The sequence below is a fragment of the Urocitellus parryii genome, chromosome 9 (assembly GCF_045843805.1).
Source record: "Urocitellus parryii isolate mUroPar1 chromosome 9, mUroPar1.hap1, whole genome shotgun sequence".
Lineage (NCBI taxonomy): Eukaryota > Metazoa > Chordata > Mammalia > Rodentia > Sciuridae > Urocitellus > Urocitellus parryii.
In genome coordinates, this window is record NC_135539.1 from 83,340,951 (window position 1) to 83,358,558 (window position 17,608).

A 17,608-nucleotide genomic window follows, 5' to 3' on the forward strand; every position below is an offset into this window, starting at 1 on the left:
GGGTGGGGGGAAAGCGATGTTTGCCCGTCAGTCGAGTCCGGAGTGAAGAGCTCGGGCGCCGGAGCGGAGGAGTCTCTGGAGCCCTAGCTTGCCGCCGTCACGGCCGCCGCCTGGACCTTTGCCCGGAGGGAGCCGCAGAGGGTCCGTCGCCGCCATCCTCTGGAGGGCGGCGCGCCCGGGGGCCCGGACCTCAAGTCCGGGAGGGATTTTTCGTCGGCCCCCTCCCCCCAGCGAGGGAGCCCGAGCGGCCGCCAAACAAAGGTACCAGTCGCCGCCGCGGGAGGAGGAGGAGCCGGAGCTTCAGCCTCGGCCGCCGCTGGACCCGCCGCCCTTCTTCTCCATCTCTGCTCTGGGCCTGCCGCGTCGGGGGAAGGAGGAGCGCGACTCTGGACGCGCCAGCTTGGACCTCGCCTCCGCGGAAGGTAGGGGCATTTTCCGGGCGCTCACCGTCCCTGGCGTTGTCCCCGGGCCCGCCGCGGAGCGGGGCGGATGGCTGCGGTGCTGTCGCCGCGCCGGTGTTCGCGGTCCTGGCCTCCCGGGACCCCCGACCGGCCACAGCTCGGCGCCCGGTGGCCTGCCGCGGGGGGCCCTGGCGGGCGGGGGCGGCGGGCCGCGGCTTCTCGGCCCCTGCGGCCGGGCCCCGCTCGGGTGGGACGAGGCCCTCGGCGCCGTCCTGCTCGGCCCTCGGCCCGCCACCCCGGCGCGACGCGGGTGCCTACCCGTGGGGGCGGACTTCGGCGCCCGCGCCGGACCCTGGCGCGTTGCGAGTTTCTTCTGACAGAAATGGCGTCATCGTCGGAGACGGGGCTCCGTCGGGTCGCGACAATGGGGACGCGGAGCTGCGGGCCGTGGGGTGGCCGCGGGCGGCGGGGCCGAGTGCGGCGCTTCTGGCTCTCGCCGAGCATCCTGCTGGCTGCGGCCGCGCAGGCTGCCCGGCTCTGAGTGGTGCCTTTTGTCTCACCGCAGGTGCAGGTGACGCTGGTGTGGTCGCGGGGGTCGCGGTCCCGGAGTCGCCATGAAGGTAAGCTTGCCGCCCGGCGCTGCGGCGGGGCCGAGGTCTGCGGGCGCCGCGCTGGAGGCTTGTGCGGTGCCCGCGCGGGGATGGCCGCGGAGTTGCGGTGCGGGGCCCCGTTTCCGCGCGGCTGGCCCGGTGCAGGCAGCGCCGGGGAGCTGCGGGACGCGGGCCAAGCAACCTGACCTGGGCGAGCTGTGGGCGCTCTCGGGTGCGCCGCCGAGGGAGCACCTCGCCCGTTGTGGGAACACTGCTGTGGGTTGCTAGCCGCGGATCTTTTTTATGACCACAAAGCTCATCTTATTGGAAAGATTTTAGAAGGATTTTGGTGATCTTTGCACACTTCGGAGAGAACAGTTCCTTTTTTGAAGGGACTTGGGGTTATATGTTTTCTTTTCCTTTATCGATGTGTGCCTCTGCAGGTTGTCGTTGCTCTGTGGTGTCGTATGGAAAAGTGATGGCTAGTTCCTTTTCAGTAAACCTGTTAACTCAGTACATACTGTGTCTAGTAAGGCTTAATTGATGGAGGAAATTAAAGCCATAGAAGTACCGGGCTTTTCACTTTAAAGAACATGGGAACAAATTCTGTCTCATTTGTTCACACTCTCAGGGATGACAAGCCTAATGTACTGGAAATGTCTAGATTTCACTGGTGTAACTTAGATACCAGCAAGTATTTTTTCACCTATTATAAATTCAGAAGTGCTTAAAGGGTAGAGTGTTCACAAGTATAGATATGCAACAGATAATATGTTAGAATGTAAACTTCATGTACTTTTATTTTTTTGAATACTTTTTATTTTATTTGTTTTTATTTTTGCTATACTGGGAATTGAACCCAAGGTGCTTTATCATTGAGCTACGTCCTCAGCCCTTTTTATTTTTTCCAGTTGGGGTCTGGTTTCGTTGCACAGGCTAGCCTGGAACTTTCAATCCTCCTGCCTCACCCTTCCCAGTAGCTGGATTATAGGCATGTACCACCATCCCTGGCTGCTTTGAATTTTTTTTTTTCCCCACTTCAGAGTAAAGACTACTTTTACAGAAATGCATCCAAATTAAAATTTGTAATGCTTGTGTTCATGGGAGACAGTGAAAGCTGTGGATATTAATATTTATCTACTGTAGGAAGTAATTTAGACTAATTAGGCCTCTTTTTGAATTTGGGGTGCTGTGGACTGCCTAGAACAGTTTATATCGGCAGAGTTCCTGTCTCACTTTCATGTAAATGAAAACAAACACTGATGTTTCAGAATGAATCCCTTTTGTTAGTCACAAATGCTAGTTAAAATTCCTGTGATCTGTGTAAAGCAGTGAAAAGTGAATTTATTAGGAAAACCATGTATCTATGTTGGATGAGAATTTAAGAAAACTTTGGGTTGATTAATAGATAACAAGTTCAGAAGCTGAATAGTATTTGGGATAAATGTATTGTGTTGCAGTTACAATTGTAAAGCCTGGTACATTATAGTTCTCTGTAAATGTTTGGCTTGTAGATATATAGTAAGCAGAGGTGTTTTAGTTTTAAAGTTTCTTTTTTTTCCTTTTTTAAACTTGCCAGTTTAAAAAAATGAAAGTATATGGGAAACTTTAGCCCTAAAAGTTTCAGGGTATTAGGCAAATGCAAATTTTTTGATATAATTTTAGAACTAATAATTTTAGTGCTTAGCATTTCCATTCTTAAAGTTAAAAAGAAGTTAGTAACTTTAAAAGGAAAAAGGTTATGAAAACAAATTTCCAACTTTAACAAGAACTGTACAGCAAGTCTTCTCTTAGGGAATTTACTAGTAATCATTAGTATTAACAACTTAGAAGTTATGTGGTAAAAGATAAACTGCTCATGATTTTTATTTTGCTTTATAGCAAAAACAGCAATTGGAAATGCATTTAGTGTTGATTATATTGGGCTTAAAATTTTTTTTGAGTTAGTGTGTTCTCAGTTTTTGCATTATGGTGACAGTTGTGCTGTAGAGGATTTATGCCATTTATTGGCTCTTAACCAAATTTCTGCTTTGAAGTAGGGTTTTAAGTCTATATTTCATAGTACTCTTTGCTTGTTGCCTTCTAGTCCCCAAATAAAGAAAATGTATACATCACTGTAAGTATTATGCTTTAGTGCCAGTTTTCCAGTAGAAAAGAATTTATTTAAATAAAGCCCTGTACTGCTTAGCATACTCCATCCTGTGATATTTTTGCAGTGTGTTTTTTGAGAAATATAACTTATGACATTAAAGCACTTTATGCCTTATGTAGATCATAATGTTGGTGCTCTGTTGGATTTGCTTTTCCTACTTGTGGTAGACCTTTCAATATCAGTGATAGCACATTAGAAGAAAGCGATAGATTATTAAAGTTTTTAAATAATTCTAAGGATTGTGTCAAGATTCGTTTTCTAATTTTTTTTCTAATGAAACCTTTTTCTGCTTTCATATTATGTATTTTGCTAGCATCTGTTTATAATGAGTGTATTTTTGAATGAAATGGGCCAGACATCGTAGAATTTTTAGGGGATCCATAATTTAGATAATTGTACTTAGAATCTGGGTAGATTGGCTTTTTGTATGTTCCATTATCTCTTTAATAACCCTGGTTTAGACCCTGTAAAAATGTGGATTGATTACAAATGTCTCTTTTTTTAATGCCCTATATGTGTGCACATGTTCCCTCTACCTCTTTCTTTCCCCTTTTCTGTCTTTATCACATCCTTTTCTCCCTCCCTCCCTCATCCTTTCCTTCCTCTGCCTTTGCCCCTCTTTTATAAATTGTTCATTTAACAACGTCTTCTATGTGTCACGCATGTGGGATGAACACGTATAAGTTATCTGACTTGCTTTCAAGGAGTTCACAATTTAGTAGAAGACACAAACAGTGAAGTAAAACTCACAGTATATTGCATTACAAGAGTATTTATTCCAACATATGCTAACTGTGGTAAGAGTTGTGGGAGGACAGACAATGTCTAAATCAGAAAGTTTTCTGATGACATTGTGTAAGTTAAGTGTTAAAGCTTTTGCCAGACAGATAATGAGAAAAATGTTTCAGGTAGAGGGATAGACAAGATATCAGACAATAAAGAACAAAACAGAAGTGGTTTATTTGTAGTTTGCCAAGTCTGTGGTAACAAAGTATGATGTGTTGAGTGTGAGAATAGAAGGACAATGATCAGTAATAGGAGATGGAGCAGGGTGAAGGAGTTGAATATTTTTTGTGTATGTCGGGGGGTGGAATTGGTGCTGGGGATTAAACATGAACGTTTTGCTGTTGAGCTGCAACCTCAGTCATTTTTATTTTTTGAAATAGGGTCTCACTAAGTTCCTGAGACTGGCCTTGAACTTGTGATATTCTTGCCTCAGACTCCCAAGATGCTAGGCTTACAGGTGTGTGCCATTGCACCTGATTTTCTTATTTTCTTTCTTTCTTTTTTTTTTTTTTTTTTGCCTTTTTTCTATTTTTTTTTTTTTTGGTGGTGTTAGAGAGTTTTAGGGTCTTACGCATGCTAGTTAAATGGGCTACCACTGAGCTACATCCTCAACCTAAAATTTTTCCTTTTTTTTTTTTTGATATTTGTATTGAACCCAGGGATGCTTTACCACTGAGTTACATTTCCAGTCCTTTATATTTTTTGAGACAGGGTCTCTCTGAGTTACCTAGGCCCTTGCAAAGTCCCTGGGGCTGGCCTTGAACTTGTGGTCCTCCTCACTTGGCCTCCTGAGTTGCTGGGATTACAGGTGAGTGCCACTGTGCCTGGCTCAAAATTTTCTTAAAAGCTACATGGAACCACTGAAATTTTTAAGAAGGGGCAAAGATGTTGGATTTGCATTATAGAAAATTCACTTCGGAAGTATATTAGTGAGTACATAAAAAGGAAGATCTGAATGGAAGGTATGGAGATTGTGCATGAGAAGTCCAAGTGAGTTATGAATTAAGAGACTGAATATGCAGCAGGAGTGGAGGAAAGGGGAGAGATGAGAAATTTTTAAGTAGAATTTAAGATCTATTAACTCACCCTGAGGTAGGAGGAAAACGAAGGTTTCTGTCTAGGAGAATTAGATGTTATTTTCATTTGAAGCATGTTGTCATTTCAGTAAAGATGAATAGGGTTTTTAATACTTAAGGAGGTAAGCCATTCATGTCTAGTGGACCTACTAGTTAAGTTAAAAGACTCAGAGAGCAGGTAGTTGAAGCCAGAGACTTGGATGAATTAATGTGAATGTTTGTACCTAATTATAATAGTTGAGGGATTTAAGAGTCTTGATATGGCAATGGTATTTTATGTTATAAATTGTATAGTCTTTTGGTCAAGAGGTAATTTTGTAAAATCATACTTCTTTCTGAATTAGTAATTTCTTGCTTATTTTAATTTAATAAACTACAGTAGATGTGTGCATACTTCACTGAGGAGTGAGTTTTTGCCAATTCAGCCATCAAACAGATAGTGTACCTTGTTTGTGCTACACATGGCTCTGGGTATTGAGGATGCAGCAGTGAGCAAAATAAGAGTTCTTATCCTCATGGAGTTTTCCTTCTATTAGGGTAAACAGACACTAAGGGGAAAAAATGTAGTGATTTGTGCTGTGAAGCTGAAGTAGAATAACCATTAACACCAAATCTGAAGTAGACCAAATGTGCTACTTCATATTTGGTGGTAATGGAGGATCTTTTTTTGAGTGAGTGTGGTTCTGGGGATTGAATGCAGGGCCTTAGTGCATGCATGGCAAGAACTCCAACAGATGAGTTATATCCCCAGCCTGAGGATCTGTTTGAACAGATGACATTTAAGTATAATATGAAAAAAGTGGTATAGCCATTTAGTTTTCTGGAGGGAGGGGCATTCTGGACAGAAAAAACAAGTGCAGAAACCCTGAAGTCTTATGTGTTTGGCATGTTTGAGCTGGGCGTATTTAAGAAACAGGAAGATGGCCATTATTGCTGCAGTAGTAGGAAATGAGACTAGAGAGGATCACCAGGGCCAGTAAAATGTAATTCCTTGTGGGCCATGGCTTGAGCTTCAGATAAAATCTAAATATGTTAATGCTATGGTTTGGGATGGTTTGAGTGTTTCCCCCAAGGGTTCATGTGTTAGAAGCTTGGTCTGCAGTGTGATGATGTTAGGAAGTGGTAGGATTTTTAGTAAGGAGGCATTTGGGCGTGCTGCCCTTGAGGATTAAGGTAAGGTAGTTCTGTTTGGACAGTGAGTTAGGTCTCTCCAGAGAGTTGTTATAAAAAGAATAACTGGGCCCTCTCCCAGTTCCTCTGCCTGTTGCACATACTCCAGTAGTTACAGTATCTGTCAAGGTTGAACATGTGGGATTGCCTGATCTGGGACTTTTAGCCTCTGAAATTGTGAGCTAACTAAATCGTTTTCTCTTTTCTCTCTCTCTCTCCCCCCCACCCCCCTCTTTGGTGCTGGGGCTTGAACCCAGGCCTTGTACATGCAAGGCAAGCACTCTACCAACTGAGCTATATATCACCAGCCCATAAATGTTTTTTTTTTCTTTATAATTTACCCAACCTTAGGTATTTTGTTATAGGAAACGAAAGTGAACTAACTATATTAGGAAAACTTATTAGTCTTTGTTGACCTAAATTTTTTTTTTCAATTTTTAACTAAATTTTTTTTTTTTTTTGGAAAACTGTCACTTGAACCTAGGGACTCTTTACTGTTGAGCTACATCCTCAGCTCTTTTTAATCATTTATTTATTAATTTTATTTCAAATTTGTTTTTAGTTGTAGATGAACGCACAGTATCTATTTATTTTAGTGTGGTGAATCCAGTGCCTCACACATGGGAAATAGGCACTTTACCCCACTGAGCCTGCAGTCTTATTTATTTAGTGGGCTGGGGAATCAAACCCAGGGCCTTGTGCATGCAAAGCAAACACTCGACCAACTGAGTTATCTCTCTAGCCCTCTTTTTAATTTTTTTATTTTGGGACAAGGTCTCACTGAGTTGCCCAGGCTGACTTTGAGCTTGTGATCCTTCTGCCTTAGCCTCCTGGTTGCTGGGATTATAGGTGTGTGCGCCACATCAGCCTTTGAAGGTCTGAAGACTGAAGCCATCTGATAGAACAGTAACTGCTGTGTGGAGAATAGGTTGTAGGGAAGTAAAAGTGGAAGAAAGGAGATCAGTCAAGAGGCTGTTAGGTTAGTTCCGAGAGAGATGGTGATGAACTGAGTCAGAAAAGTGGTAGTGTTGAGGATATGTTTGAAGGTGGGGATGATTAGATTTGGATGGATTTGACATGATGTGAAGGTTCTACTTGCTGTTATTTACAGATGAATAGCCCCCAAAACATGACCTTTTTCCACCTTTTAAAATAATTTTCCTGTAATTGGTAGGTGGATGGAGTTCTTGAAACAGTAAAATCAAGAAGATAGTACCAATTTTTAGTCTTTCCTTATTATAGGTGAACAGTCAATATTGAGCCAGGCAGTCCTCTTAGTTGTTTCTGGTTTTGGTTTTGAATTTTAAAAATTGAGGTGTTGGGCTGGGGTTGTGACCCAGCGGTAGAACACCAGAGTAGCATGTGTGAAGCCCTGAGTTTGATCCTCAGCACCACATAAAAATAAATTAATTAAATAATAAAGGTATTGTGTCCAAATACAAGTAAAAAGTAAATATTTAAAAAAATTGAGGTATAACTCTCAGACTGCAAACATTTTTTTTAAAACTATGCAGTTTATCACGTTATTTTTACACAGTTGTGTCTATCACTATTACCTAACTCCAGAGCATTTTCATCCTCCCCATTAACTCCCTGCTCTTCCTCCTCCTGTTCCTCACTGGCAACTACTGATCTACTGACTGAAAGAATTTGCCTGTTCTGGACATTTTCTGTCAGTGCAATCATACAATATGAGGCCTTTTGTGTCTGAGTTGTGACTTTGCACAGTGTTCTCAGGGTTTATCCATTTTTTTGAATGTGTCAGTACTTTTATTGCTGAATAATGTTTCGTTTTGTGGGTAATATTATATTTTGCTAATCTGTTTATTATTTAATGGACTAGTAGGTTATTTCCATTTTTCTCTATTATGAGTAATACCGTGAGCATTCATATATACATTTTTCCACAAATGTTATTAACTCTTAATTTAAGAGTGGACCTTCCAATTTTCAGGTATTCATTTTGGCTTTGTGATAATTTGTTGAGTGTTTTAACTTCAGGTGTTTTGCTTGGAAGTGGCTATCTAGGCTTTGGACATTTTAAAAATTCATACAAATCTGTATTGAATGAATTCACATAATTTATGCTTTTATTATGTGATATTTGTTCTAACCATTTAGGACATATCAGAAAATAAAATGGGTAGAAATTGCTGGCTTTGTGGATCTTATATTTTAAGGTGTGCCTGGTGGCAAACAAATAAGAATAAGTGTAATGAATTAAGTGTTAAGTAGTGTGGAGATAAAGAAAAAGTTTAGCTGATTTAGGGAAGGTAGAAAATATAAGGCAGGGACAGTTGCAGTATTATGTACAGTGGTGAGGGTTGGCTTTATTGAGAACACTATGGAGCAGATAGTGAGCAAGTTAGCCGAGTGGCTGGGTGGCAGGCCAGGGTTCAGAGTGGCAGCATGTTCAGTGAACAGAACAGAGTCCAGAGTGCCTGGAGTGAAGAAAACAGTGAATGGGGTTAGATAGCTAAAGGGGATGGTGGCGAGGGAATTATTGCGGATTTATCCAGGAGTGATGCAGTCTCTCATCACAGAGTGAAAAATTCTGACTATATTTCTACATATCTTTTGAAGGTAGATCCAATAGGAATCCCTGTCAGATTAAGCATGGAAAGAGGAGAAAGAGTCAGAGGACACCAAGATTTTTTGTGTGAATAACTGGAAATGAGTTTAGGATGAAGTAAGGGCTACTTAAATTTTGGAAATAAGCTTTGATATTTTATACTTCGGAAAATGCTGACTGGCATATATTATTATTATTTTGTGGTATGGAGGATTGAACCCGGGAGCACTCTACCACTGAGGTACATATATATCCCCTTTTACTTTGAGATAGAGACTTGTCCAGAATGGTCTTAGACTTGTGATTTTCTTGCCTCAGCTACCGGAGTAAATGGGATTATAGGTGTGTGCTGCCTGTATTTTTTTAATCTTTATTTTTATTATTTTAATGACTGAAGAAACATCTAAAGCTGAAATTTTCAGAAAGAATCATTTGTTCTTGCCTGTCTTTGTACCTTTTTCTGAACTTGACCTTGACTTCCCTTTAGGCCCTGCACTTAAAATCAGAGTCTCTGAAGACATCCTTATTGACAACAGTTTTGTCTAAGACTATATCTATAGAATCTTGTGTACATGAGATGATTGCAGTATTCAACTTTCACAAAAGATCTTTGACTGTTTGGTGATTTTCTTTCCCATGGCAGTTTTACTGTAGGGATAGTAGTCAGTTCCAGCCACCAGAGTGTGGTTGTGGGAGTGCTAAGGTACAATTATCCTCAGTGTTCCAAGGTGAGAGCTTTGTGTCCAGCCAGGACCAGTCCCACTTTTCCTGTTTTTTTTTTTTTTTTGACTTGTCAATTTTGACAGCAGTCAACCTAGTCTAGAGCAGAAAGTAAAAGAATTGTTTAAAAATAGCATTTGTAACACTTTCTTTCATTGTCTGGGAACAAAAGTAGAGAATCCCATAGGTTGTTTCATTCATTCATTAGAGTATGACCAGCCTTTAGCTTTTGTTACTAAGATGATTGAAATATTTTTATTTAATTAATTTGTATGAAAATAGTATAATATAGCAGAGCCCTATAGCGCATGTCTATAATCCCAGCTACTTAGTATGCTGAGGCAAAAGGATTACAAGTTCAAGGCCAGCCTTTGCAATTTAGTTTGTCTCAAAAAAAAAAAAAAGTGTATTTGTGACTTCTTAAGCTACCAATCAGTATAGTTAACTTTTAATTTTACTAATCAGTTTAACTTTAAAGAGAAGTTTGGTTATAAAAAATTTCTACTCTCATGTGCAGGAAATTCTGACATTCAAGTTTTCCATGTAAAAGAGTATGCTTTTAGAAACTGGATAGTTTTCATACTAAAATTGGAGACAGGGCTGGGATTGTGGCTCAGTGGTAGAGTGCCTGCTTAGCACATGTGAGGCGCTGGGTTCAATCCCAGGCACCACATTAAAAAAATACAGTTATTATGTCCATCTGCAACTAAAAATGTTGAAAAAATAAATAGAGACAGCATAAAGTGATTTTATGAAAGGTATACAAGCAGGTTATTAGAAAAGCAGATCAAAGATCAGCCTATATAGACAGAGAAACTGTATTTTACATGTACCCTGCTGTGCTGATCATCACATATTGCCTTACTTTGAACATAGTTCTCAGTACTCCTTTAATTAATACTCCTTTAATTAATAGTTGTTCATACTTAGAAAATGCAGGTATGGCTTCTGGGATCCTCTAAGTTTCTCCCTTCCTCCAGAGTTATGTGCAGAATTTCATAGGGTCATACATATGCTTTCCCAAAGAGAAGCTTTCCGATAGCTTTTATCAGGTTGTTGATGGAACCCACTATACACATGATAAGAAACAAAACTCTGTAGCAGTCTCTTAGCTTATCTATTTCTTATCCAGTTAGTAGGAATAGTCTGTTCATTCTTCTACTCTTACCATTATCAGTTAATCACTAATTTTCTAATTTTCTATTGCTTAAAAAACACTGCAGTATCAGCTGGGCATAGTGGTGTGTGCCTGTAATTCCAGTGACTTGGGAGACTTGAGGCAGGAGGATGCAAGTTTGAGGCCAGCCTCAGCAACTTAGTGAGACCTGTATTTAAAAAAAAAAAAAAAAAAAAAAGTGGGCATTTGGGGGGGTAGCTTAGTGTTAAAAGTGCCCCTAGATTCAATCCCCAGGACCAAGAAACATAAATAAATCATTCTATAATAGAAAAAAGTTATATTGTTCCTGAAACATTTTTATGTGAAACACATATTACTTGAGGTGTTTATTGCTCTAATTCCTAAAAAGAATCTGATTTTTAAAAATTATAATTAACCTTTGATTTCATGGAAGCGTAAAATCATTAAAAGGTTACTCTGGAAATCTGAAAGTATAGTTTTTAGCATAGTGGCTCTTATTTATTTATTTACTCATTTATTTATTTTATAGCACATCTCAATTTCTTTTTTTTTTTAAGTTTGTTTATTTTTCTTTAGTTATAGGTGGACACAATGTCTTTATTTTGCTTTATGTGGTGCTGAGGATCGAACCCAATGCCTCACGCATGCTAGGTGAGCGCTCTACCTCTGAGCCACAACCCCAGCCTGTAGCTTTTATTTATGAAATTATCATGAAAATTAGAATATATCTACTTTTAGATGTACTCAGCAATTAAAGATAAGTATAAAATTGGGCATTACCTTGAGTTGTGTCAGTGTCTTTCCAGCTTGATGTTAGTATTATTAGTAAGGTAGTAGAGGGTCTACTTCTCTGGGCCATTAAAACAAATTTTTTTTAAAGAATTTAATGTGATGCTAGGGATCAATCCCAGGGCTTCCCTGGGCTAGGCAGGTGCTCTAATACTGAACTACAACCCCAGCTCCTGGACCATTAATATTGATTTGTAAGAAAGGAAATCTTAGGGAGCATAGTCTATATATCATTTTTAAGTAACAAATTTTAGCTGACATCACTAAAAGAAAAATAGTTCTTGCTAGGCCTGGTGATTCACACCTGTAATCCCAGTGGCTCTGGAGGCCGAGATAGGAGGATCATGAGTTCAAAGCCAGCCTTAGTAACATAGTGAGGCCCTAAGCAACTCAGCAAGACCCTGTCTCTTAAAAAAAAAAAAAAAAAAAAATGGCTAGGGATGTAGCTCAATGGTTAAGAAAACCGCTTGTTGATTCAATCCCCAATTAAAAAAAAAAATAAGAGAGAAATAATTCTATATATAGCTTTAAACTATTAAAGCATATCAGATTGCAGCCTTCTAATTTGATATTTTCTTCTCTTTTGGTGGTTCTAGAAGTCAAACCCAGGGCCTTGTACATACTAAGGAAAGCACTCTAGTAAGGTGTTTCCTATCCCCCCACTTTTTAAAAATATATTAATATATTTTTAGTTGTAGATTGATACAGTACCTTTAATTATTTTTAAATGGTGCTGAGGATCGAATCCAGTGCCTCACATGTACTGGATAAGCTTTCTACCACGAGCTACAACCCAGCCCCCAGCCCCAGATTTGATAGTTTGATTGGAGGGCATTTTTATTTTTTTTTTTGGTACCAAGGATTGCACTTAACCACTGAGCCACATCACCAGCCCTTTTTTAATATTTTATTTAGAGACAGGCTCTCATTGAGATGCTTGGTGCTGGGGCTGGGGCTGGGGATGTGGCTCAAGAGGTAGCGTGCTCGCCTGGCATGCATGCGGCCCGGGTTCGATCCTCAGCACCACATACAAAGAAAGATGTTGTGTCCGCCGAAAACTAGAATAAATAAACATTAAAAAATAATTCTCTCTCTGTCTTTTAAAAAAAAAAAAGATGCTTGGTGCTTTGCTAAATTGTTGAAGTTTGCTTTGAACTTGTAATCCTCCTGCCTCAGCCTCCCGAGCTGTTGGGATTAAAGGCATGTGCCACCTTGCCTAGCTGAAGATTTTTAAATTTTGACCTCCTGCTTACATAGTTTGTGCATTTTTCTTCAACTTTCTAAGAAGGCTGGTGTTCTCTAAAATGAGGAATGGTTGTAGTATTTAAAGGGGCTGTTGAGATTGACTAAATGTAATAACAGGATTTACTCTATAATGAGTTTTAATAAATTGTAGCCATTATTGTTAGTTCTGTAGAAAGAATGTGCAAATATTTGTGAATTTAAATAGGCATTCTGGGTGACATAGTGACTCTAGTCTGTGTCTGTGTGTGTCTGTGTGTAGGGATGTGTTTTACTGAAGATTAAACCTAGGGTCTTCTGCATGTAGGCTAGTGCTTTACCAGTGAGCTACTATCCCAGCCCCTGCCCCACTTTATTTCCAAGACAGGGTCTCCTTAAATTGTCCAGGTAGAACTCAAACTTTTGATCTTGCCTCACACTTGCTGCTAAAGTAGCTAGATTACAGGTATGCACCATCAACTGAGAAAGGACTCTAATCCTTATTTATTTTAGAAGTTTGAGGAAATAGTTGTAATTTTGTAATTAAGGAAAAAACCTGTTATTTTTTGTTTGTTTGAAATCCTGAAAAAATGTTTAGAAGGTGAAAAGCATCCAATTTTTGTTTTCTCAATCCTTATCAGTGTGGAAACTTTTCTTATAAATGTAGTACTTACCTTTCCTTCTGGTTTGCTGCCATTTTATCCAGAATTGTATTCTTTTACTATTCTTTAAGGAAAAAGTAAATTGTACTTCCCAACCTACAGGGTTGTTTACTGGATTAGGTGAGAGAGGTTTTATTATTTTTTATTTTTTAAAATTTCCTGGGTAAGCATCTATCACTCCTCTTGCTTATGTAGGGCAGAAATGCTTTGTGACTTTTCATCAGATCACTGTTCTGATGTGGCAGTTAGTCACCTAAAACCATGTGAGTGGGACAGGCAAAAGCTGGGGCCCTGTCAAACTAGTATACTGGAGAGGAGTAAAAGGAAAGCTGAACAATCCTGAAAGTGGAGGAGCCACTACTACTGTCATAGTTTAAAGGAGAGGCAGCTTTCCTTATACGTATTTGGAAGGTTTTAAAAATTCAACTTTTTATATTTTCAATTTTATGTTGATAAGGATAACTCACCAAAAGTCTTTTGTCCCCACCCCATGGCTCTGGGGATAAAAACTAAAGTCTTGTGCATGTTAGGCAAGTGTTCTACCTCCATTTTTCTTTCTTTCTTTTTTAAAATCTCAATTTCTGGGCTGGGGTTGTGGCTTAGCAGTAGAGTGCTCATCTAGCATGTGTGAGGCCCTGTGTTCAACCCGCAGCACCACATAAAAATAAACAAAATAATGGTATTGTACCCAACTACAACTAAAAAAATAAAAATAAAAAAATCTGAATTTCTTTTTTTTTTAAAATACTTTTAGTTGTAGATGGCACAATACCTTTATTTTATTTATTTTATATTTATATGGTGCTGAGGAACCAACCCAGTGCCTCACACATCTAGGTAAGTGCTCTACCACTGAGCTACAGCCCCAGCCCTAATCTGAATTTCTTGCTGAAAGTAGTGGCGCTTTTTTTTTTTCCTTTTGATATCATCTCTCGCTGTGATTCGCAGGCTGAACTTGAACTCCTGGACTCATGTGATCCTCCTGATTCAGCTTTCTGAATAGGATTTTTTTTTTCCCCCTAAGAAAGGCAAATCAAAGAACTTTTGACACTTAGTAAGTCACCTGTTTGCCCTGCCCCGACTTGGATAAATATTTTTCTAAATTAGTTCTACTCTTTACAAATTTAAGCTTTTATTGTAAGAATAAAAGTTTGCTGTAAATATTAAAAATTACAATATAGTTTACAGTGAACAGTAAAAGTGTTACTTTCTCCCAGTCTCACTTCCTCTGGGGAACTTGATTCAAGCTTGTAATATATTTTTCTATTCCTTTTTCTTTCTTAGTATTTTTATTTGGTTTTGTAAAAATGGATTTATACTATAATTATTATTTATGTTTTTTAAACCTTTGTAGCCGTATGAGTATGAACAGATGTATGTCATTGTTTCTGGGTTTAGCAAGATTTTATTTGCATTTGAGGTGCTGTTTTTCTCTAACACTAAATGATTTATATAGATCACCACTATGGTTCTTTAAGTTTTGGTAAGTATGTTTCTGGAGGTCTCACTAAGAGGAGTATTTAACATTTGGTAGGTGTACTGTAAGTATTCTTAACTCTTCTGAATGTCTCGTACTACTAGTTGGCATTCTACCAATACCTGTAACACATACAAAGCCTCTTGTAGCCATATATGTGATTTTTGTAGCTGCTGTTAATGCCTCTAATTGCATGTGATTGCTTCTAAAAAGGTAAGCTGTGAGGACTAGTGAAAGAGTCACCCTCTGCTGGATGGCTGCTTCTCAAGGAGCTCAGACTCTCTTGGGATCCATACTAGTATTCATTGAAAGGTTAATTTTTGAACAGACCACTATAGACAAGTGACCTCAGCAGACGCTCAGGGTCAGAATTAACAGTTTATAAATGATTCTTTTTTTTTTTTTAAAGAAATCATTTCTGTTTTATTTTTTGTTCTGGGATCTGAACATATGTAAACATGCTAGTCATGTGCTCTGCCACTATTCTGCCATTATTCTATAATGGGATTCTTTAACATTAAGCTGTTTAATGTTCTTAAATGGTGCATTGTGTTTTGAAAGTTTTATAATAATCAGTTATTTCTTATAACATCCCTTTGAGGCAGGTCAGCAACATCCATCCCCCACCCCCTTTTGAGAGGTTTCCATATTTACACATTTATTTGGGTTTAGAGAGACAACACAGATAAAATTCCCCTTTGTTTGGTTGAAGAATCAGATGCAAAACTGTTCAGTGATTTGCCCATAGGCACACATTAAACTGATCACAGAGCCTGCACTCCAGTTAGTACCCTGATCCATGCTGCCTAGTGTTCTTTTGATAGATTTATTGCTATTTAGTGTTCTTTTGATAGCTTTATTGAACAGTGAGTATAGTTTAGAATCTTTTTATCAACTTTCTTTATAGGAAGAATAAATAGAATTTACTGATATCATGGTATTAAGCATCTTAAAAACATTTACTCTGTTCTCTTAAAAATAGAAGAAATCTTATGAAAACATATTAAACTATGGTGGGAAAACATTCACTAGTTTGAAAATTAGTATTGTAAATCAGGAACACAGTATAAGGCTTTGAAGACTTCATACTTTGAAATAGGAAAAAAAATGAATCCTTATATTTTCAAAAATGAATCTTCAGGTTGCATTGCCACAGGTTGAGTTGAAATACTCTGTGTCCTATGTAGCTAGAAAGAGATATTTCAAAGGTCATTTTGGCCCTGTGGAGTTAGACCCCAACTTTTTTGCCAAGTGACAATATAAAAAGTTTATTTAACCTTAAAAGACATTACATTTAGGATGACTTCTCTTAAGTTCATTTTGGGGCTGGGGCTCAGTGGTAGAGCACTTGCCAGCATGTGCGAGGCCCTGGGTTCAATCCTCGGCACCACAAATAAATAAATAAACATGTAAATAAATAAATAAAGCATACCTGTTTTTTTTTTTTGTTTGTTTGTTTTTTTAAGTTCATTTTGTTCATTTGAAACATTTCTGTTTACTTGTTTGGACTTGGTTGTTTTAATCCATTACCACTTCCCCATTGTAATTATTTTTTCTGTATGTGTGGCCCTCCCAGTTGAAAATGATTCTAACTGTGATTTTTCTGTGTTAAAAGGGGGAGTGGAGGGGTTCAAGTAACATGACTATTGTAAAAAGATTTTATTTAAGGAGTCAAACAGAGTTTGAAAATTGCATATTCACATTCAGAGGGTTGAGACAGATGTCTTGACATGTGTGCATTTTAAGTCTCTGATGATAAATAATGGGTAAATCCCGTTTTTTTGTAATTAGCATAATCCAATGTTTTAGTAAGTGTTATGATTTCTAAATTCTTTTTTTCATCTGTATATGGTGGTATGGATTGAATCCAAGGACCTCATGAGCATGTTAGACAGTTGCTGAATCCCCAGCCCGAAATTCATCTTTTATTACTGTATAAACAACCTATTTTTCTCAAAATCAAGCTATCAGTTTTGACTTGTTCTCTAGTATTAAAATATTTATCATATAACTTCTGTCCTGCTTATGTTCTTTTATGCCATCATTCTCATCATTGTTTTTATTATCATGTTACTTAAGCTATTACTTATTTTGTGCTTAATGTGTTATAGTAATTTTTTACATTTCCAAATGTAATTCTCAAAAAAAATCTTGAGAGCCAGACATAGTAGTGATTATCTGTAATCCCAGCTATTTGGGAGACCAAGGAAGGAGGACTGCAAGTTCAAGTCCAATTTAGGCAACATAGTGAGACCTTGTCTCTAAAAGATTAAAAGGACTGACATGTAATTTAGTGGTAGAGTGCCCCTGGATTTTATCCCCAGAACCTAAAATCAATCAGTCCATTCATCCTGAGAGATTATATGTGTGTATTCTATATTATAGATATAAACTATCAGTGCTGAGAGAGATATTGTAATTTATCTAAGGTTATGTAACTGGTTAAGTGGCAGAGCTAGAACTTAAACCTGCACTACTCTAAACCAGAGCTCTTACTAATGCTAATGTTGTTTTAATTCTTATTAACATATTTACTGAGATACCTGTTTTTCTTATTTCACAGAAGATTTAGAACTATCAAATTCTGTGTGAGTTGTATAAGTTTGTGTGTATGGTGGGGGTGGATTTTTTTTTTTTTTTTTTTTTTTTAAAGAGAGCAGCTTCTCTGTAACATCCTATGGGTCAAGATAAGGGGGCTGGACACCAGAGGTCAGAGAACCAGGAATGCAGACTCCCCGGGTAGTCCAAATGCCCAAAGGATACCAAAATGGTAGAAGATGCTCTGGAGTGGGAAGTCTTTAAGAGGAGAGGGCTGGAGACCGGGAAACTGGACTGCTGTAGTGCATTGTGTATT

At 38.8% G+C, this 17,608-nt stretch overlaps 1 protein-coding gene across 3 annotated transcripts in view; it reads left to right on the plus strand.

The window, feature by feature from the left end:
* Positions 1-29: 29 nt before the first annotated feature.
* Arid4b (AT-rich interaction domain 4B) overlaps positions 30-17,608 on the plus strand; it is a 141,271-nt gene continuing 123,692 nt past the window's right edge. For all 3 annotated transcript variants that reach the window (XM_026412772.2, XM_077802250.1, XM_077802251.1), the window contains exons 1-2: positions 30-422; positions 967-1,021. In XM_026412772.2, coding sequence (XP_026268557.2) covers positions 1,016-1,021 — 6 coding nt within the window. In that variant the 5' untranslated portion in view covers positions 30-422; positions 967-1,015. The remainder of the gene's footprint in view (positions 423-966; positions 1,022-17,608) is intronic.